Source organism: Sebastes umbrosus, chromosome 5 (genome assembly GCF_015220745.1).
Source record: "Sebastes umbrosus isolate fSebUmb1 chromosome 5, fSebUmb1.pri, whole genome shotgun sequence".
NCBI lineage: Eukaryota > Metazoa > Chordata > Actinopteri > Perciformes > Sebastidae > Sebastes > Sebastes umbrosus.
The window spans coordinates 18,444,841-18,468,352 of NC_051273.1; the positions used below are offsets into that span (position 1 = coordinate 18,444,841).

General features: G+C 37.5%; 1 protein-coding gene across 1 annotated transcript in view; it reads left to right on the forward strand.

Annotated features, from left to right (window-relative positions):
• Positions 1-2,925: 2,925 nt before the first annotated feature.
• Positions 2,926-23,512, forward strand: part of atf6 (activating transcription factor 6) — a 46,701-nt gene continuing 26,114 nt past the window's right edge. The window contains exons 1-7 of the mRNA XM_037770398.1: positions 2,926-3,177; positions 7,771-7,844; positions 8,800-8,878; positions 10,004-10,104; positions 11,364-11,487; positions 11,790-11,993; positions 13,503-13,672. Of these exons, the coding sequence (XP_037626326.1) occupies positions 3,078-3,177; positions 7,771-7,844; positions 8,800-8,878; positions 10,004-10,104; positions 11,364-11,487; positions 11,790-11,993; positions 13,503-13,672 (852 nt within the window). The 5' untranslated portion in view covers positions 2,926-3,077. The remainder of the gene's footprint in view (positions 3,178-7,770; positions 7,845-8,799; positions 8,879-10,003; positions 10,105-11,363; positions 11,488-11,789; positions 11,994-13,502; positions 13,673-23,512) is intronic.

Sequence of the window (23,512 nt, forward strand, 5' to 3'; positions counted from 1 at the left end):
ACGTGACACATGGCTTATATTTTTAAGATCTGTTAGGAATGTTTGACACTTTGACTTTGACGTACAAGGTAACCTTGGATTTCGAAATGCATAGTCACACATATAAACATTACACTGGACTCACCAGCGAGCCATGATTGCTTACATTAGTTGATTAGGTTTATGTTATAGTTGAACCACAGACTCCAGGCAGATGGCTGACCTCTATATTAGTCTTTACCTCTCTGTAATAAGTTAATACAGACTGGGGGCTTGTTCATTCAGCATGGCACTGGACCAATCCAGCAAGGAATCAGCCAAACCACCTCAGGTTAATCTCACTACGGCCTGAAATGCCCATGAAGGATTAGGCCCAGCCACTGGTTTTTAAGCACACTATGTCACTTACCGCTGCGCCTGTGCCATTTAAAAGTCACAAACAAAGTCTAAGAGAGAAGGTTTGAGCTTGATCGCATAATAAGTCACTTTTTGTCATGCATTCAACAGGAAGTTGACATATTGTCCAAATGTGTAGTATATGTCATGCCTGTGTTTAAAACATGTACACACAACATGCAGGACACACATGTGTGACTGTCAGTTACAGCAGTTCAAGAACATTTTGTTCCATGGGCACAGATCAAATTATAGGTGCACTGACATTTACATGTGCTGCTGATTCATGTGCTGATTCAGCCAATCAGGACAGGGTCACACAACACCAGATGACTGTTTTGATGACTGTGACATGAAATCGCCTGAATTTAAAGGTCAGCAGTGAAGTATTGCACTTCCACAAAGTTGGAAGAAACAGAGACACGAAAAAACCCTGGATCCTAAATGTCCCATAATGCAACTCTATAGTGTCTTTAAATAGACCTCCCTACACTACACGCCTGGTTATTTTTTCAGACTTGACATTTTAAACATAAACATTTTTTCTTTAAATAACTATTTTAGATTTTCTTTTATCTATCTTTGTAACAGGAGGGTTTCACGATATACCGGTATTGACGCTAACAGTGTTATTTAAAAATGAAATATTGATATTGTGTTAATAATACACATATGATAATATCGTGCAAGTAATCCAGTGCCTCTTAAATCATTTTATATGTACAGTTATGATTACTCTCTCTCTCCACCTCCCTATACTTGTATTTTTTAGTGTAATTAATTTGCCAAAAAAGAGGAAAAATGCACAATAAACAAAGTTAAAGATAAATTTGACTGCATTTATTATTATTATTATTATTATTTTCAAATTTCGTGTAGATACAATAATATCATTATCGTGAAATCTTTTGGTCATGATAATTGTGTAGTAAAAATATAATATTGTGACAGTCCTACTTTGTAATAAGCTTTGTAGTAGTGCTGCATAAATACATTTCACCCACTCATGAAACTAGAGTTATGATGGATAACCTTAATTGTATTTCACACAGGCTTTATTCTCTAACAGGATTAAAGGGGTTCAAAACCAGATGCTTGCGCTCTCTGTTGTGACACTAAAGTACAATTCACACATCAGCGGCACATAAGCCCCATGGGAGCATCCATCCGTCCAAACACACCAACTTCGACCACTGGCCACCTCAGTGAGTCGGTACTGAAAGCAGACAACCAAACTATCTTCAGCAGGCTGACTAAAATCAGAAATACTACCAAACCAATCACTCTATTTATTGGTAAAACATTTTTTTTTAAGAAGGCTACATCACAAATATGTAGAAGTTACTTTATTTATTTGTCTCCCATCAAGGTTTTTTATAAACACAGAGTCCCTGCCTCATCAAACTATTGTATGTTTCACAAATTCAACAACATATGGGAGGAAACCAGTGGATATGTTGTGTGATTTGAATGGTTGGAGGACACCAACCGGCCCAGCCTATGAACAGGACATCACTTTGACAAGATAGAGAAAATACCGGGGACCCCTTCATGAATGTCCCTGGGAATGATTTGACACAGCCTATGTTTTATACTTCTCTAGTTATGTGAAAGAACAACATAAGAGAAATGTTTTAGAAAGATATTAGACATTTCTAAGAGTTATAGATTTGTTAGATTAGAATGTAATCTATATGAACTATTATAGATTTAAAATTTTAAATATTATTTGTTGAACAATGAAGCCTTTTGGGGAAAAAAACAAACATTCTTGTATCATGATAATTACAATGAATGAATCTGAAAACGTTTCACTGACCCCCCCTGGCAGAGTGCCACGGTCCTCCTAGCTCTGAGAATATCTAGTGAATGTACAGTGGACGTTTGTGCAGAAATAAATGCTGCAGTTACTCCAGACCAACAGAGGTTTCCCGTGTCTTGTGAAGTGACGGGGCTCCACAGCGAGTTACTTCATCGTCTCTGACCGGTGCCGGTGTCTCCCACGTTCCCTCCGACCGCGGTCGGGAGGATGAGGCAGGAAAAGCAAACACTAGTATCAGCAGTGATTCATGGAGAGACCTTCGTCTGGTCAGCTAACATTACTGCCAAGCAGGTGAAATATAGAGTGATATTGTGGTTTTAGCTGACGTGTGTCGCCTCACTGTTTTGAGCGATGCTTGTTCATGTCTATGTAGAGCGAGCACAAGCGTGAGCGCGATCAACAGGACGCTGACTTTCGTTGACTTAACGGCCACAGGTGTCGCTGTTACAACCAATTTCTGATCCTTACAAACAGTCCCTTTAAAGTGAATTAGAATTTCAATATAAAAACCACCATATAGTCTTATCAAATCACATTATTCAGCAAAATTCAAATACTTCTTCTCTGTTTATGTCATGAACTCTGTGACATTACCTTTCACAGAGAGGTCAACTAATGGAGCACATCTCTCTCATCATGCATCCAAACCTGCAGTACTATGCTGCTACCTTGTGGCCTGGTTATGCAGCACCAGTCCAACAGCAGCTCCTCGCGCGTTTCTCACATTCGTCCCTCCGCGGCTCCCGTAGATGAACAGTAAAGTCAGACGTGTATCTAACAAACAGGAATTTCCTACCAAACAACATGAATGAGTCCTCTGAACCAGCGCTTCATCACAACCTGTCTGTCTGAGACTCTTTACTGATGAATCCAACAGAGGATGGCGTCTGACTTAACGTTATTCTTCGACAATCATCAACATTATCCTGTGATGGACAGTGAGACAGGCATCATGTCCATCGACCATGGAGGAGAGTGGGGTAAATAAATACTCTTCATAGCTTCATAGACAGGTAGCTGACATTACAGATAGCTAGCTACTAGCTGAGTTAACAGATACAACTAATGATAATACAACTAAAATACAACTTGTGACGAGGTTTGTCGTTTCAAAAACACTCTTACACTCTCCTGAGGTTAATGTCATATAGTTGTGTTTACACAAGTCTGAGCTAGCTGATACAGTTAACATCACTACTACTACTAATAATACAGTTACTAATACTAATACTACAGTTAACATTACTAATGCTAATAGTACAGTTAACATCACTACTACTACTAATACAGTTACTAATACTAATACTACAGTTAACATTACTAATAATACAGTTAGCATTACTAATACTAATAATACAGTTAACATTACTAATACTAATACAGTTAACATTACTACTACTACTAATACAGTTACTAATACTACTAATAGAGTTACTAATACTACTAATACAGTTACTAATACTAATAATACAGTTAACATTACTACTACTACTAATACAGTTACTAATACTAATAATACAGTTAACATTACTACTACTACTAATACAGTTACTAATACTAATAATACAGTTAACATTACTACTACTACTAATACAGTTACTAATACTAATAATACAGTTAACATTACTAATACTAATACAGTTAACATTACTACTACTACTAATACAGTTACTAATACTAATAATACAGTTAACATTACTAATAATACAGTTAGCATTACTAATACTAATAATACAGTTAACATTACTAATACTAATAGTACAGTTAACATCACTAATACTACTAATACAGTTACTAATACTAATACTACAGTCAGCATTACTAATACTAATAATACAGTTAACATTACTACTACTACTAATACAGTTACTAATACTAATAATACAGTTAACATTACTAATACTAATAGTACAGTTAACATCACTAATACTACTAATACAGTTACTAATACTAATACTACAGTCAGCATTACTAATACTAATAATACAGTTAACATTACTACTACTACTAATACAGTTACTAATACTAATAATACAGTTAGCATTACTAATACTAATAATACAGTTAGCATTACTAATACTAATAATACAGTTAACATTACTAATACTAATAGTACAGTTAACATCACTACTACTACTAATACAGTTACTAATACTAATACTACAGTTAACATTACTAATAATACAGTTAGCATTACTAATACTAATAATACAGTTAACATTACTAATAATACAGTTAGCATTACTAATACTAATAATACAGTTAACATTACTAATACTAATACAGTTAACATTACTACTACTACTAATACAGTTACTAATACTACTAATAGAGTTACTAATACTACTAATACAGTTACTAATACTAATAATACAGTTAACATTACTACTACTACTAATACAGTTACTAATACTAATAATACAGTTAACATTACTACTACTACTAATACAGTTACTAATACTAATAATACAGTTAACATTACTAATACTAATACAGTTAACATTACTACTACTACTAATACAGTTACTAATACTAATAATACAGTTAACATTACTAATAATACAGTTAGCATTACTAATACTAATAATACAGTTAACATTACTAATACTAATAGTACAGTTAACATCACTAATACTACTAATACAGTTACTAATACTAATACTACAGTCAGCATTACTAATACTAATAATACAGTTAACATTACTACTACTACTAATACAGTTACTAATACTAATAATACAGTTAACATTACTAATACTAATAGTACAGTTAACATCACTAATACTACTAATACAGTTACTAATACTAATACTACAGTCAGCATTACTAATACTAATAATACAGTTAACATTACTACTACTACTAATACAGTTACTAATACTAATAATACAGTTAGCATTACTAATACTAATAATACAGTTAGCATTACTAATACTAATAATACAGTTAACATTACTAATACTAATAGTACAGTTAACATCACTAATACTACTAATACAGTTACTAATACTAATACTACAGTCAGCATTACTAATACTAATAATACAGTTAACATTACTAATACTAATAATACAGTTAACATTACTAATACTAATAATACAGCTAACATTACTACTACTACTAATACAGTTACTAATACTAATACTACAGTCAGCATTACTAATACTAATAATACAGTTAACATTACTAATAATAATAGTACAGCTAACATTACTACTACTAATAATACAGTTAACATTACTAATAATACAGCTAACATTACTACTACTACTAATACAGTTACTAATACTACTAATACAGTTACTAATACTAATAATACAGTTAACATTACTAATAATAATAGTACAGCTAACATTACTACTACTACTAATACAATTACTAATACTAATAATACAGTTAACATTACTAATAATAATAGTACAGCTAACATTACTACTACTACTAATACAATTACTAATACTAATAATACAGTTAACATTACTAATACTAATAATACAGTTAACATTACTAATAATAATAGTACAGCTAACATTACTACTACTACTAATACAGTTAACATTACTAATAATAATAATACAGCTAACATTACTAATACTAATAATACAGTTAACATTACTAATAATAATAGTACAGCTAACATTACTACTACTAATACAATTACTAATACTAATAATACAGTTAACATTACTAATACTAATAATACAGCTAACATTACTACTACTACTAATACAATTACTAATACTAATAATACAGTTAACATTACTAATACTAATAATACAGTTAACATTACTAATAATAATAGTACAGCTAACATTACTACTACTAATAATACAGTTAACATTACTAATACTAATAATACAGCTAACATTACTAATACTAATAATACAGTTAACATTACTAATAATAATAGTACAGCTAACATTACTACTACTAATACAATTACTAATACTAATAATACAGTTAACATTACTAATACTAATAATACAGCTAACATTACTAATACTAATAATACAGTTAACATTACTAATAATAATAGTACAGCTAACATTACTACTACTAATACAATTACTAATACTAATAATACAGTTAACATTACTAATACTAATAATACAGTTAACATTACTAATAATAATAGTACAGCTAACATTACTACTACTAATAATACAGTTAACATTACTAATACTAATAATACAGCTAACATTACTAATACTAATAATACAGTTAACATTACTAATAATAATAGTACAGCTAACATTACTACTACTAATACAGTTACTAATACTAATAATACAGTTAACATTACTAATAATAATAGTACAGCTAACATTACTACTACTAATACAATTACTAATACTAATAATACAGTTAACATTACTAATACTAATAATACAGCTAACATTACTAATACTAATAATACAGTTAACATTACTAATAATAATAGTACAGCTAACATTACTACTACTAATACAATTACTAATACTAATAATACAGTTAACATTACTAATACTAATAATACAGTTAACATTACTACTACTACTAATACAGTTACTAATACTAATAATACAGTTAGCATTAGCTAGCTAGAGTAGATGATGTAACCTGCAGAGACTATGTGTAATGTAAATCACCAGCAATATGGATGGACACATGCTCTCCATCACATATGGTGCATACACTTTGCTGATAAGATGGTTTGCCACACTTGTTTTGGAAGAAACTGATATATCATATCTTTATTTTTTCCCCCTTTGATGCTTATATTTGAAATTATTTTGAAAAAAAAATGAATGAATTAGATAGAAAGTTGAATCTGGCACAGTTTTTTTTTTTAACTTAGGCAATATCCTTTTAAACAACTTAAAAACAGAGAAATGTCTATGTAAACAGTTTATTATGTTAAACATGTTATGATGTACAAACTGCCTACAGATGCACAAATATGTAGCTGTTAATACAATAAATTAGTTTATAGTAGCTTTTTTCATTTGTTAGTTTATATCCAATATATATATAAGATAAGATAAGATAAGATATTCCTTTATTAGTCCCGCAGTGGGGAAATTTGCAGTGTACAGCAGCAAAGGGGATAGTGCAAAAAACAAGATGCATCAGCTAACACAGTAAAAAAAAAAAGAGAACTAAACAAAGTGTAACAAAATATGAACCATTTAAATAGAAGGAAGTATAAAAATAGGAGCAGCATTTACAGTATTGACAATAAACAGACTATTAACAAAATTGCACAAGTGGAAAATGATATTGCACAGTGAGAATGAATGAAATTCCACCTGAAAATATTGCACAGTATGAATTACACCTGAGTAGTAATAATGCTAATAATGCTAATGATATTGCACAGTCATTATACAGTATAGTGCAGTTATATCAGTTTTTGGTGTGTAAGTGTAAGTGGTCTAGTGGGAGCTATAAGTATATATATATATTTTTTTTAATCAAAAGCTATATATGACTGCATAGTCTTGTTGCCGGGATAATATGAAACGTAATATCTGAAGGCAGGATTATTTCTCAATGGGCTTGATGTTGTGTGCTGTATCTTTGTTTTTACACAGACAGCGTGTTCGATGAGCTAGAAAACCTCGGAGATGCAGATGAGCTGCTTCAGGCCCTGGAGCACGCTGGCTATGTGAGTAACTCATCCTCTCAGTATGCAAATGTATATGGTCAACTGGAAGTGAAAGAGATGTGCTTGATAATAGTGGTGCAGAGCTAGAGATGCAGGTGCATTGTAATAGCCATGTTGTGTTATTTACAGTTTTTTGTATTTGATTCTCATTGCAAAAGTACATTGTGTTATGCCATTGAAATGTTTGATATGCATTAGAATAAAGGTAGTTAGTCATGTTGTCGAATGGGCTTTGATCCATTGTGACTCTTTGATGTGCGTTTTGCCCTATTAAGACTTGTGCTTCTCTAGTCTGTCCTGCTATTGCTTAATTTGGGTGTGTCCCTTTAATTGTGATTAGTGCGAGTCAGGCTTCAATGGAGCAGGATGGGGAGCAACAATTTTTCTGACCGCAGATTGTAGACTGTATTTCAGTTATTTTTTTAAGCAGAATTGGTCAGTTTTTGATATTCCATCATTGAATATGGCTGTATTTTTGTTTCTTTTTCTTTTTCGTGGAATAAACTACTTTTCACTCACAATACAAACCTCATCATTGGATAGTTGATCAAGGAGAGTCAGTGTCTGCAGAAGGCAGGACGTGGTAGTCTACATGAGTCAGAACCCTTTGCATCCTGCAAGAACTGGCAAGGAAGGTTTATAAAAAGCTGCCACTACATGCATCCTTAGCTAAACATGGTAGCACAGTATCTGATGTAAGAACATGTAATACAGGAACAGAAGCACCCCACATACTTTGTATAAGTGTCATAATTTAGGCAATAACGGATTTTTACAAGAGTTTTATTGACGTGCTGTTTTCTGCACGTGGCAGAAATGCATGGCTCAGAAAAAAAAAACCCCACTAGAGTGATTATATGCACGTTGCTGAGACTGTTGATCAGACATCGCCTTTGTTTCCAATCTGCATTCTGATGTGGTCCATTGTTTAATAAGTGTGTGTTTGGTTTCTCAGGCCACTGAGGTTCCAGACCTGGACTTTGATATCGACATACCGCTGTGGAATGACGTGGACACAAGCAGCATCTGCACAGGTACAGCAACACATGTTGACATCTGTGTTTCAGTGCTTTTCATCTTGTTTAGTACTCCTCTATGATGTAACCCATGTAATGTGCTGTTGGATAGTGATATGCTGTGGAAATCTGATAGAATATTCTCAGGTATTCACTGTTGTTGTTTTGCTGCTTGGAGCTTTAAAGGTGCAATGTGTAATGCCGAGCCACCTGCTCCAGAGAAATAGGGGGCAGCATTTCACCTCTACTACTGGGTCCATACAATCTAATTTTATAGTCATAAGTTAATTAAAAAATAGCAGATGACTAACTATGGTGTACGATCTAAGATCTGCTCTATATATAAAGTGTCTCGAGATAACTTCTTATGATTTGACGCTATATAAAAATAAATTGAATTGAATTGAATTAACTAACAGCAGGGCAAGAATACGCGAACGGAGGACAAGGCGAGGGTGTGAGTCACTTTCTTGTTTCTGCCCCTTTGGATTTAATCCAACAAACAAACTATCAAGTCTCACACGGACAACGGATGTATTATTGACAAGCCCTCGGTGCAGCTGTACTTCTTCGTCCTCTGGACTGAGGACAGACTGGCGCTACAGTGACTCACTATCGCCGGATCTTGCTGGTTGGCAGTAGATATCTCTGCAGCACAATACATTGATGAATTTGGCATAACATAAAAAACTGTTACTTCTTTACATTCTTTTAATAATGTTGGATAATTTTTTAATGTTTTAAACTGAAATTCTGGCCAGATCTTACACGTTGCACCTTTAAGTGTAATATACCATTGATGACCCACTGTTGACTGAAGATTCTTATTATTTTCTGAAGTTACCTACCTTTCAGAATGTGGGAATATGACCAAATATAACTCTGATGACTTGCGTTTGTTTATTTACTGTTTGCATGGCTGCTTTATGATTGATTTACAAAGACAGCAGGTGAAGCTTATTAATGAGGTGTGTTTTTATGGGACACAGTGGTTTATGCTAAATGAATAAAGGATATAGAAAAGGTGTTAGTGTTGCGTTTATGTGGAGGAATGCACAAGGTTAGCAAATCCTATTCGCCTCTGCTGATAAGCCTACACATATGACCCATTTTCCGACGTCGTCTTTGTCCTTGTGTGTCCAGATGGTGAGGTGAGCGTGGACTCTCTGTCACCTGCCCACACTCTGAGCTCCGTCCCCTCTCCTTCCTCTGTGGAAGCCCTGTCACCGCCATACTTCCTACAAGTAAGTCACTGTCCTCAACTCTTTGTCCTTCTCAGTTTTCTTCAGCATTTGACTTGTATTTCCAATGCAAATTCTTACCATTGTTATTGGTTGCGAATATTTACATGTGTACACCCTCTTGGTGTGCAGTTGGAACAAGTAAAAGCTTCATCCAGATGGTGTCCAAACAGCTGCTCTTTACTTTTGGATACACACTTTAGACACTTATTAACAAAAGCCTTAAACACCTTGTCAAGCTAATAATTTGCTGGCTGCCTGAGCGGTGCCCCACCCCCTCGTTAAATGGAAGGTGCTGACAACTTCAGCTACATTAGCATAATTTAGCAGGCAGATGTTTTCACAGTGTGTCAAAACAAGGACAAGGGTTACATCTTTGTCTAGCCACAACACAGTCTGCACACGCTTGACCCAGACTGTATCACCCTAACTGAATCCAAGGACACATTTGTTTACTTGTCTTTGAATATTGACAAGGACACTTGATTCATGTTTTATCTGATGTGACAACAATCATATTTCGTCTCTACTTTCTTGTGAAGTTTGTTAATGACTGATAGAACTGTTGGCAACCATCGTGATCCTGCAGCTACTCTGACGTATTGTCTGTTTGGATGACAATAACAGGCTCTTGTGCAATCAAGACACAGCTTCAAACTGGTCATTTTTAAGAATGTTGAACAGCAGAAGTCAAAATAATGAAACCTTTGTAGGAGTTAACCGTATTTCAGATGTTGTTTTAGTAGTCACTGAACTAGGGCTGAGCAATATGACCAAAATCTTCTATCCTGATTGAAGTCATTTTATATCTCGATACCGATATATAACACAATATATCATGAAAACTACATTGTAAATTATATTCTCATTTTATACAGAACTTTAGTGCAAATTAAATAAAAGTTTCAAGTGAAATTATAGAGAAAAAATAAAGAAAGAAAACGGTTTCTGTTTAGGTATAAGAGCTCTTCTTGTTTTGATCGTTCACTCCAGCTTCGCTCTCACGTGTAAGGATCAGAACGTAAAGCGTAAATGACGCAAATATTGCCGTAACACAGTTTGGAAGCTGTTTTTTTTTACATCACAATAGAAACGATATAGAAAAATATAAACAATAGACATTTTTAAATCGTTTTGACGATATATATCATCATATCTCCCCACCCTCCACTGAACTACTACCATGCTTTTAGTTACTGATGAAAAAAAGAGATCCAGTATCTAATAGACACAAGTCTTCTCTTCTCTGCTTCCCCATCCAGGATGAGGCCCTGTCACCACAATCGCAGCCCTCTCCTGTTTCCGTCTGCTCAGAGTTCAGTGGCCTTTCTGTCATCTCCTCCCCAGCTAAGAAAGCTCCGAAGAGGACCAGCCAGATCGCACGAGGTGAGGCAGCTTTTACCCACCGCACATCTGCTCGTTCAGCTGGCATCTATATTTGTATGCTCTGTCCAAAAACCAGGGGAAGTTTTGCACCACACTCTGTTTGCTGAATTCTGGGAACAAACAAAGAGAGATAGAATTGGTCTCTCATTAGAAAAGACTTGGAATAATTTGTAGAAAAACAACAACTACCCTGTAATGATAAATGCAAATTCCCTCACCTGAACTTGGAGTCATCCTTTCCTTGTATTTACATAAATCCTGTGTTCTTATCTCACTCCTCCCACCCCCCATCCACACAACAGCCAGACAAGCTCAGCCAATCAAGAGGCCCATTCAGATCGGCCCGAAGATCTCCATCCAACCTAAACCTCTGATCACAGCTGTGCCCCTGACTCACGCAGCAGCTCCCCTGCAGACCAAGACAATCATCATCCAGCCCCTGCAGACCACGGTGCTGCCGGTGATCAAACACGCTCCAATCAACATCCAACCAGCGCCCCCTCCAGGTCAGAGCTCACACTGCAACACATTACCTCACATCACACTGTATTGCATCAGACCTGTGCACTGGATTTATTTGCGAGCAGTGTCTTGTTCTTTACTTAAAGTATTTTGTAATTCATTTAAATTTAGAGATGATATTAGTACTGTTTGTTGTTTCTGATGAATTTGGTTCTTGCTTAGACAATAATTGAATTGTGTGTTTGGCCAGCAGATGGCACTTTAACCTTAGTTTAGTATGCTCATCTTCAGTCTCCCATGCCACTCTGCTTGATGGTCAAACAATTATAAGTAAATCAGACGTTAAGATGTTAGATGCTTCATTTTTGTATTCGAAATATGTCCAAATTTGGGCTACATTTGAGAAAAGGGAACAATGCTGGGAATCAGCCTGCATAAATAAACAATCAGGAAAGTTTGTTTTATAACCCACATACACGTAAACCAAAGACTATTTCTGTGTGATTTTGTGTGTTTTGTGCATTAAAATCAGCAGCACCTAGGCCAATGTAAATTCTTATGTCATTGTCTGAGACCCAAGTGGGTGGAGTATCCGACATCTCTCGACTTGAATTTGAACTTGGTTCTCCATTCGGCCTGGTAATGGCCACGATGGTTTAGGACCCCAGATGGAAGTCAAGTCAAGCCTGCTCAGTGTTACGAGTCTCTTTGGTTTAACCGCAGCTGAGGAGTGATTCCTATGCATCATCAGGCAGATGGAGATATTTACTGATGAGGTCACATTTTATAGAGTTTGACCGGTATTTACAAACAAGCTGACAGGTGTTCAAGGCTTTTAATTTCTTTTGACTTTCATCCTCATGAATTCTTCATACAGATGGTGAGCTTGGGCACGAGACAGCGTTGGCACCACACACATTCATTAGCAAGACTGGCTAACACTTTTATCACTGACAGGTTGTTTAGTATTAGAGGTGAAGGTTGCTGGGTCAGTATGAGGAATGGTTCCTGGCACAGTCTTACTGGGAGGAGTGGGCTACACCCTGAGAGGCTCCCACATTAACAGGACATATATAAACATAGATAATATTGTGTTTTGTTGAGGTTTTGCTAAGTTTCTTTCTCTCATGCCTTAATCTGTTTTGAATGTGGGCCAACATGCAGGTTTATCATGCACATAAAAACTCACACACACCTCTCAGTTTGGAATGTGGAAGTTTAAGAGCACAGGTCGAGATGGTAAACATCTTTTCCACCTGTACGTTAAACGCAGAGAGTCCTGTTAAAGACGAGGGGATAATGTAGGTCACCAGAGATGAGGGGGCTTCAAGGAGCTGGACTGTACCATCTGCAGCAGCAGACAGACTGATGCAGCTTCCAGATTGTATATCAGGTTGAATGTTGTTGTCATAGATGGCAAGACAAATGTGGGATAAGAACATAAACACAAACATACGATCAAACTGGCAATCACAGTCAGCGTTAATCAATGTTAATCATACAGTAAAAAATATGATTACAGTATAGCTAAGACCTTGTGTACTCTTTCTCAGGACGTCCCATCGTGCTGTCTCAGCCAAGCCAGGTGCTACACATCCAGACATCACGGGCCATCACCGCCAATGTGGTCGCCATGCCAACGCTCAGCCAGGACAGGCCCGTCCCTATCGCTGCTCCTCAGGCGGTCTCCGTCACGCTTCGAGCCTCTTCCTCAGATGATGATGTGAGTCCCGTCCACACTCTTTATCACTCAAGTCTTCCTCCCTTTTAAAGTTGTTGAACTGCACTGAGACATTAACACAGAGGGGTGTAGATGAGAACGAGTACGGATTACTGCTGCTGCCCTCAATCAAAGAGTCAACGGCAAATATTCACTTATGTATAATCAGCCATGCTAAGAATTAAACATTGCATTGCAACATTTGCATTGTTAAACCTACAATTTGCCCCATCCAACTATCTATATGTTAATTTATTGTGTGTGCCGTTATAGTAGATTGCACACATAGGTGCTGCCGTTTACACATTGTTCTATATAAGCACAAGTTCTATCTACCCATACAACTGTAAAAATGTTATTTGATCAGGGGTCTTGAAATGTTTTCAGGCTGCTCAGTTTGCCTTCATTGGTTACACCCAACACGACCCCGAGGGGATTCCCCCTGTTTGTCTCTGGATAAACAGGTGGAGTCTGTGGAAAATATTTGCCTGTATGGCACATTTCATTATATGATTGACATGATTGACACATTGATCAAGTTAAATAATAATATTGACAGCCATCTAGTGTTGTAATAAATATTTATTTTTATAATCTTTATATTCCCGCTAAAAGATAATGATGTCAGGAACCAAGAAAGTGAAAAGTATCTTAAAGGTGGAAACAATGGAGTCATAAACCAGTGGAAAATACCCAGAACTTGGAAATATTGGTGTCCAGTTTACCAATACATTTCAAAAGGTATATCAGTAGTAGGGCACCTGTTGTAAGCCCTACCGAAGGTGCTAAAGCATAAAAGCCGGTGCACCATTGACGGTGCTTCAGTCTGCTCTCAAGACCAGCACTCGGTATATTTTACCCTGTTTATCTATTCATATCTAATTCTAAAGTTTGTTGTAATTTATTATTAAGTTTATCTTTTTGGAAGTTATTGAAAATGTGGCTGAGGAACTGAAACCATCTGGCCCGGTTGAAGATTTTCTCCCACAAGTCCCCTCGGGTCCATGTTGGGTGTAACCAATGAAGGCAAACTGAGTTACATGAGTAACTCCGTTACACAAATGGGAGGTTGTTTACTGAGAAATCAAGTCAGTGAATAAATACAGGTATATACATGAAGTAGTGTCATGTTCCCAGAGGTCTAAATTGACTGATGATTGTTCAAACAAAATGTTAAACACAGAATCCTTGACACCAAGTTTTTTCTATTTCTCTCTCTAACCTGTTGGAATATTTTGCTCACAAGCTCTTCTGAAGGTCATGATCTTTAATTTGCTGCCTAACTAAGAATTGTATATTATTTATTAGACGAAGCCTCTTCATACAACTTAATAGTATGTTCAAGAGTTGTTTTTGTGTGCGTGGACATGCGAGGACTTGCCTATGAGTAGCCACATGGGCGTGCATGCACTTGCCCACCATGTAACTATGATGTTGTGGTTGCCATGTTCACACTTGGACTGGAACCCGGCCAACATAAACGCTCTCATCTTACCCTATTTTTAGTATTTATTTTAATATCAAAAACCATTAACTTTAACTTCTGCGTAAAATAAAGTGTTGAAGGGAAAAAGTTTATACCTTTTTTATGTATGATGATGAATGTATTTTTCCACACTGAAGGAAAAGTTATTACACGGCATAGACCATGTCAGTCTGTAAAGATGCAAATGACGCCAAAATCTATGACATCAAATTAAATGATTTTTGCCATGTTGTAAACATGCAAACAGATTTTTTTTTTTATTTAATTGTTACTCTTAAAATAGAGGCATCTGCTTAATAGTTACATATTAAAATTGTAATCTTAAAATTGTGTTGATGGTCGTCAGAATATCCCATGAGCCTCTAGGGCTTTCATGGAGCACCCAAACAACCCACAGACGATCATTATTGGCCTCTGCTTTGTTTGTACCTGTGGGGGATTCATTGGAAAGATGCACGTTATGTAATTGTAGTTCAGACGGCGTGAATGGTGTCATAAAAGGACGTTAGGTTACTCTCCATGTGGATGACAGAGTGTGGATCCTCCCGTGTGTTGCATTCAGGGGTGATGTCAGGACAGCTGCAAGACAAACATACAAACATGCAAAGTTAACACACTGCCTCCTGATCTTCAGTATTCCTCCCTTACGCACTGTAATCACAGCACAGGACAGCACAGAGCTTTCAGGGAATCTTATGAGGTATTATTAAGTGCAGCAGGGACGGCCCCAGAGATTTAAAAGTTAAAAAAGAAAACTCAATTATAGTATGTTTTGTTTATGGTACAAGCTTGTGGTCTCTCAATAAAAGCCTCTGCACGCTGGTCCTATTTTGGGTGGGAGAGTCTGATATTCTTTTAAAGACCTAGGGCTATGGTTTGTATGCCTGTGTTTCTGATTCTCCTCTCTTTGTTGCTTGAATAAAGTGCAAATGCATCTCTCTGCCAGTCTGAATTGTAAGCCTCCACCGCAAAAGTCAGAGAGATGCCGTGACTTTCAGCAACTTCAGTGTTGTTTCAGGCTTCAATTCCTGATGGCTCGCTCATGTCTGACCTTTAGCCAGTTGAGAAACATGTTCTCACTTCGTCTTCTCCTCTCTTTCTATTTTTTTTTTTGGGGTGAGAAAACTTCCACATTTACAGCGTTTCCCATCCATCTTCTAGCTCACACTGACGTGGCAGTGAAGTTGCAAAAAGTGAATCGTCGTTCATAAGGGTAGCTTTGTTAATTAAGAGGAACCATATGTGTCACATTTGCGGAATGTCTCCTAAATCATCTGCAGTGATGTCTGCGGTGACGCTAGGACGATCCAATTTTCAGCTATTATCATCTTAAAAGAATAATCACCGCATGGCCCCAATGCGTTCCCCCACAGACGCGAAAAACATTAGTCATGAGCTAATGTCACAACGTTCTATTTCACCAGTCTGCTCAGTTTATCTTGACATTAATGATGTTTTCCATCAGGATTTTTTAATGATTAACCTCAGCTGAAATCTCATAAGTGGTCATTGTTTTATGAATGGTAACAGTTGACCTCTGGCTGTAAAAATAGTCGTGCCCGAGAGGAACTTCCAACGTCCAATTATCTTGGGGATAATCGAGCAGTTTTCGCGCCAGAGAACAATGTCGAGGAATTTCAAACCTCAGAGGCCAAAACCAATACGCCTCTCAGCCATTTGTAAAGCAAACCAAGTCAATAAAGTTTACAATAGGTCATTAAAGGGGAGGGACCGTACACATTAATTTTGAGGGGGGAAAATGTGAGTGTTTTGAGCTGACACCTCCATTCATTTCTCAGGAGAGAGAGGTGAAAATTTTTTAAAGATGTTGTAGTGAAGGAAAAAAAAATGTATTCATATTGCAGAATCTGGGAGTCATATAATGATTTAAAGTGAGGCTATGTAAGTTTTGCTAAATGAAGCCACTGCAGCCACAAGTGACAATAATAATAATAATAAAACATGGTGCAGCACGAGTAGAGAAGAGTCATAAAGTCAGCGGCTCAATAGCGTCACTTACACAGGAGCATGTGTCTAAAGTAACATTAGCCACCACAAGCTACTGGTCATACCAGACCAAGTAAGGCTGTAGCAGCAAACCCCCTGAGTGTATTAAAGTGAGTGAGGGTTTGTTTTAATGAATATTAGAATCAGAATCAGTTTTATTTGCCAAGTGCGTACATACAAAGAATGTAAAAGTACTTTTACAGAAATAGAAATAACAGCTAGGGACAAGGACGACAAAGCTGGACAATAAAGGTAAAGAATAGACAGGACTGTTTTGTAAAAAAGTAGTGAAAAAGGTGTATATATAAATATTATAAAAAAATAGATCTGTTCAAAATTTACCTTAAAGGGAGATTTGTCAAGTATTTAATACTCTTATCAACATGGCAGTGGACAAATATTCTGCTTTATGCAAATGTATGGTTATATTTATTATTGGAAATTAATTAACAACACAAGACAATGACAAATATTGTCCAGAAACCCTCACAGGTACTGCATTTAGCATAAAAATATGCTCAAATCATAACATGGCAAACTGAAGCCCAACAGGCAACAACAGCTGTCAGTGTGTCAGTGTGCTGACTTGACTATGACTTGCCCCAAATGATGATGCCAGTATCTTCACTCTAGCTTTAAAACTAAGCTCGCTGCAACCTCTTATATATCGATTGTGTTAATGGGTTAAGAAATTAGTGGCGTTAAGACTAATTTGCGTTAACGCGTTATTATTGTGTTAACCTTGACAGCCCTAACATGTATACATGTCTATATACTGTATGTACAGCCTGTAGGATTTGTATTGACAGTGACAGATGACATTTACATATTTTAAAAAGTGTGTGCATTAAAGACTGTAAGAATGATAATCTATATAATATGAATTTATAAATACAGCTCTTCATTTGTAAGAAAAATAATGTGTTATTTCATCTTTCAAAAGTTGCGTAGTGGTAGTCTCGCTTTAAATTGACTTTAGAGTTGTTTCTGTGGCCCACGGAGAAGCTCTTGAGCCATGTCGTGCTGTATGAATGTGTTCGGACTCGCTGCAGCTGTGTTCACTTTATAACCTCACTGTGGTCTGTCCACAGCAGCACGGTGGTGGACTTGGTGGGCTGGGGGATGTGTAAAATGCCTGTTAAAGATGGCATGCTTGTGCCAGGTGTTAGTACATGTTATATCTACAGTTTGTCTGTACGTGTCACTGTTAATGCTGTTTACAGTACTGTATTTTGGGCTATAGATAGCCTATATAAGCCCGGGTGTTAAACGGCTGCTAACGATTACATGCTTCGGACAGGTGTTGTGCAGGACGAAGCATTTACGACAGCTGTAAACAGCCATCAGGGATTGGGTCACTGTAATGTAATGAGCTCCTATACAGCCGGGGATTTAGCTGTGTGTGTGTGTGTTTGTGTGTGTGTCACACTGAAAAACAGTCCAGCCTGGAATTGCAGGCCTCAACAAATCCTCCCATTAGTTGGATGGGAGGATTTAGAGGAGGGGACCCCAGGAAAGTATAGTGTGATGCTGGATGGAGAGAAGTCCCCCACCTCCAACACAGAAGACGATGCTTTTATGTCCTTAATTGTGTCCAGTTTCCAACTCAGGAGGGCTCAGTTGTGTTAAAGAAAAGAAAAAATCACCTTGAGAAAATCCCAAGAGAGCTACAAGGGAGCTTGATTTAAACCATTACACATTTTTTTTCCATTATTCAACACTCAATCGGGGAGAAATCGTATCGTACCCAGTGATTTGAACAATTCACCACATGATGTGTTGAAAATCTGTTGAACGTTTCAGCTCCCTGACTTTGAGCTGGTGTTTATGTTCCCACATCTGGTTGTTTTTGTCCTAATGTATAAAAGCTGCTTTTGTGTAATATGATGCAGCAGGAAAACTACTGTAAATCAGGCGGCAACCTCCGGTTCTGTGAAGTGAAGCCAATGCAGAAGTGCCTTAAACTTGCATTCTTTCTAACAGCCAGCAGGGGGCGACACCACTCTGGTTGCAAAAAGAAGTCTGATTGTATAGAAGTCTATGAGAAATTACTCTACTTCTCACTTGATTTATTACCTCAGTAAACATTGTAAACATGAGTTTATGGTCTCAATTGCTAGTTTCAAGTCTTCTTCAATACAGCATGATGTTCATTTAGTAAATTATGGTCCCATTTAGAGTCAAATAGAGAAGCGAAGTCCCGCCCCGTCCAGTGGACCCCATGGGACCTTATTTTGGAAAAAATATATACGGTAGTCAATGGCGAGAGACAAATATTTTTTTGATCCCATTTGAATGGCGCCATGAATCACACATAGGATATTGGTCAATTTAAAAGATAATTTTGCAAGTCAAGAAAGTCTCAGTTTGTCGTAGGTTTGTCATAGTATCGTTTAGTTTTGTGTGAAACCGCTCAGCGAACTACATCTCTCGTCTTGCACACTAAACGTCATTATGGAAGTTCATGGAAGTTAATTGTAACATTTTGGACGCCTAAAAAAAGTTTTTTTCAGTGTTCTGTTGTACTTAGCTTCACCCTCTCGTGTCACTTCTGGTTGCAAAAAAACAAGATGGCAACGGCAAAAAATGCCAAATGCAAGGCATCAAAACCGTAGTCACAATCCAATGGGTGACGTCACGGTGACTACGTCCACTTCTTAAATACAGTCTATGCTGTAAATACATCACACAAAACTCAATTGTAGCATTACAAAGTGTAAAATGATGTACTTTAAAGTTAAATGTTTATTGACAAAGTAAGGCACACCGGCTGTCACCCTGCTGTATTGTATCTAATGGAAGTGTGAGTTTTGTGATTCGTTGCATGCCAAAAACTACCAGTTTACCCACTAACTGTCAACTGAATACCTGAACGCAAAAAAACAGCCACAAGACATCAGTCAACTGGAACAACATGCTCTCTTGCTTTTGCTCTGCACCTTTAACCCACAGCACAGTTAATGGATGTTAAAATGGAGATTTAGGGAAACTTAGTGTGGCAGCTGCCAATTCTCTGGTGCTTGCTGTTGTTTCCCTTTTCCCTGGTGTTTTTTTGGTTGAGTTGCTGAGTGATTAGAGGGTTATTCAGTTCACCTGTTGCGCAGGGTGTGGGGACTGGCTCTTAAATGATAGTTGAGAGCAGCTTGGTGCATTCCCCTCTTGGCCAATCAGGGTGTAACGACGCCCTTTCTGTAGGGCTTAAAAGAGGAGGGAAACTGCACACCCAGGGTCATTCTGATCTCTCCTTCACTCAATGCAACATGTGTTATCAGCTTTACCAGAAACTCTGGTCTGTTTTGGGCCCTTTTGGGATTCTGTGATCTGTGTGTTTTGTTTGTTGAGAGTGTTGACTCCTAGTTGGGGAAACAATTTAAGTGCCAACCAATTAGGTTACCTGCACTGGGACGATTAGGTGCTATTTGTGCAACAGCTGGCTTGCCTTACAATAGCCTAACGCCTGCAGGCTGTATTTTTGTATTCTATTCATTTGTTGATTTTCAATGAAACCCTTTATACCCATTTCTTTTAGTGTATTTTATTTGGGAAAACTTTAAAGGAGGGTGAAAGGAAAAACACAAACCAATATTTCAGTTTCCTTAATTGTTTGTTAATATAGAGGCATTTGTTCATTATTGAAGAGGCATTTGTTCATTATTATTATTAAGAAGGCATTTTATTTTATATTATTATGTGGATGGGAACTGTTTTTCAGTCTTCTGACTCAGTACCGCCACATGAGTACCTAAAAAGTGAACGCCAACACAAAATATTTCTTAGAAAGAATTCAAGATCACAGGTCGACAGTTATTTCACCTGTGGAACGCATGACACAGTTATTGGTGTTTTATGACCGACAGTAAAATCAGGAACGTGTTAAACTAAGCCCTCTTCCCGGTTGGATAGGTTAAGGGTGCATCACACACTTCCTCCTGGAGTAACCCTTCGGGTGCTGAATGAAAAGAGTTGACCCTCGACAGCAGTGTGACAGTTAGGCAAGCTGGGATCTGTTGGCTTTTTTTCCCTCTCTCTTCACCTGCATTCATCCATTGAAGAGCTGTCGATCAGGTATTGTCCCTTTCAGCAACACCCTGCAGCCTGCAGCTGTGCAGTTGTGCAGGAGCAGCTGGAAGAAAGTGTGCTGCTCATGGGCACCTTGGCAGTTTTTATTCCCTCGTTTACTTTTCCCACATACACTTAAATAGTTTGAACCGGTGTCCGTGTTCTCACCCATTCTTCCAGAGAGGTTCATTGAGAAGTGCCATTTCTTGCCGCTTGTCCAACATTTTCCTCCCCAGCCTCATTCTGGTGGCTGTGATGTGAAGTTCCCCCTGCTCTCCACTCCCTGGTAACTGCTTACTTGCAGCGTTCCCAGGCTCAGGCTAGTGGCACGGCTCCCAGATCTGGCTCTGGGAGACAGAGGGGTTTCTCAGGAGACAGAACACAAATACAGGGATCCAAATAACTCAATCACCAGAGGGGCTATTAGGCCCAGGATCTTAGAGGCTTACCCCTGGGAGGGTGTTTGTGTTTGGAGAGGGGTGGCTGGGGACTGGATGGTCAATGGAGGTGTTTGGGTAACACCACAGCCATGGGTCCTGTTAATTGGAGACAGGTCATGTTATGATATGTGCTATTTGGGTTAGATTTCAGTCTTAACCTCTCTGAACTTGAGTGGAAGGAATCCCATTGGTTATCCTTACTGGAAACAAGATATAAAACGGCTCTTTCTTATTTATTTATTCATTCAATTGTTTATTTTTACACAAACGTTTTTTGTTTTTGCTCTTCTTTTCAGAGGTTTGGACAGTCTTGATTTGTAATAAACAAAAAACAAATAGAAAAATGCTGATGACTGTCTATTTATTTACAAATTACCTTGAGTGTTTAAGACACTGATTACGGCAATTAAGACTTTTTTTTTTACATCCAGATCTATAACATATAAAGTACTTCTGTGTTTATGTGTCTCATATGTGAGCCCATTTCTCAAAGGGTTGACACACTCCATAAACACATTTTTCTTCACATATAGAACTGAGGCATCGCAGTCGACCTCTGGACCTCTCACAGGATGTAGGTGTAAATATTTTCAAGCAGAAGCTTGATCGCGTGCACTTGAGGGCTCTTTGGGAGCGATGCTAAAGCTGTGATTTGTTGCAGAGGTGTCATTAACCTCACGACACTTCTTGAACATGTCTGTGTTTTATTCTGCCACCGTAGTAAACTGGAGCATCGACAGCCGATGTGTTCCTCCTCTCTCAGAGAGAATAACAAAGTCGACCCTGGCTTTTATGTCAGCTTCCCCTTCCCCTCTTTGTTTACTTTATCACTATGTGTTCTGTCTTTTTACTGGTGTGTTCTCTCACATGCCAGTGTCCCCCCCCCCCCCTTGCAAACTCTTGCCTTCTCACACATCTTCTAGTAAGGAGGTCCTCAGTGGTGTTCAATGTACAACATACATCCTCAGTATGAATGAGTTGGTGTTGGATCTCTTGTGTGGAAACAGCATGGACTGTATAAGAAGTGGAGGTAGTCATCGTGACATCACCCATTAGTTTGTAGACTGCCGTTTTGAAGCCTTGAGTTCGGCATTTTGGCCGTCACCATCTTGATTTTTTTTGCAACCAGAATTGACACGAGAAGGTGGAGCTAAGTACAACCGAACGCTGATTCAGACAATTTCATGCGACCAAAATGTTTCAATTAACTTTTTTGAACTGAAAACACACTGTGAAAGAGTTAATGTTTTCATCTTAAAACTTTAACCCTTTCACAGTGTGTTTTCAGTGACGTACATGAAACCTGCCTTGGCGGAGGTCTGCGCTCTCCGAGTGCAGTTCTAGTTTACTAAATGAACATCATGCTGTATTGAAGAAGACTTGAAACTAGCGATTGAGACCATAAACTCATGTTTACAATGTTTACCGAGGTAATAAATCAAGTGAGAAGTAGGCTCATTTTCTCATGGACTTCTATACAATCTGTCTTTTTTTTGCAACCAGAGGAGTCGCCCCCTGCTGGTTATTAGAAAGAATGCAAGTTTAAGGCACTTCCGTTATTGGCTTCACTTTTCAGACCTGGAGGTTGCCCACTGGGATACAGCAGTAAATATGGATAAGCATCTATACCATTGACTGCACTGTGCTGTTTTGCATACCTACATGTGTGTATATCCATTTTTTTCCCCTACCTATTCCCTAGTCATTTGTTTAGGTGTTTCACAGAACAAGATTGCTCATATGAATGAAAAGCCGTTTTTAACCAAATGCCCTTGAGAGCATAGAAAAACATGACGTCACCCCAGTGACAGGAACTTATGATCTACAACCCAACAGGTGGCTCAGGCAGGC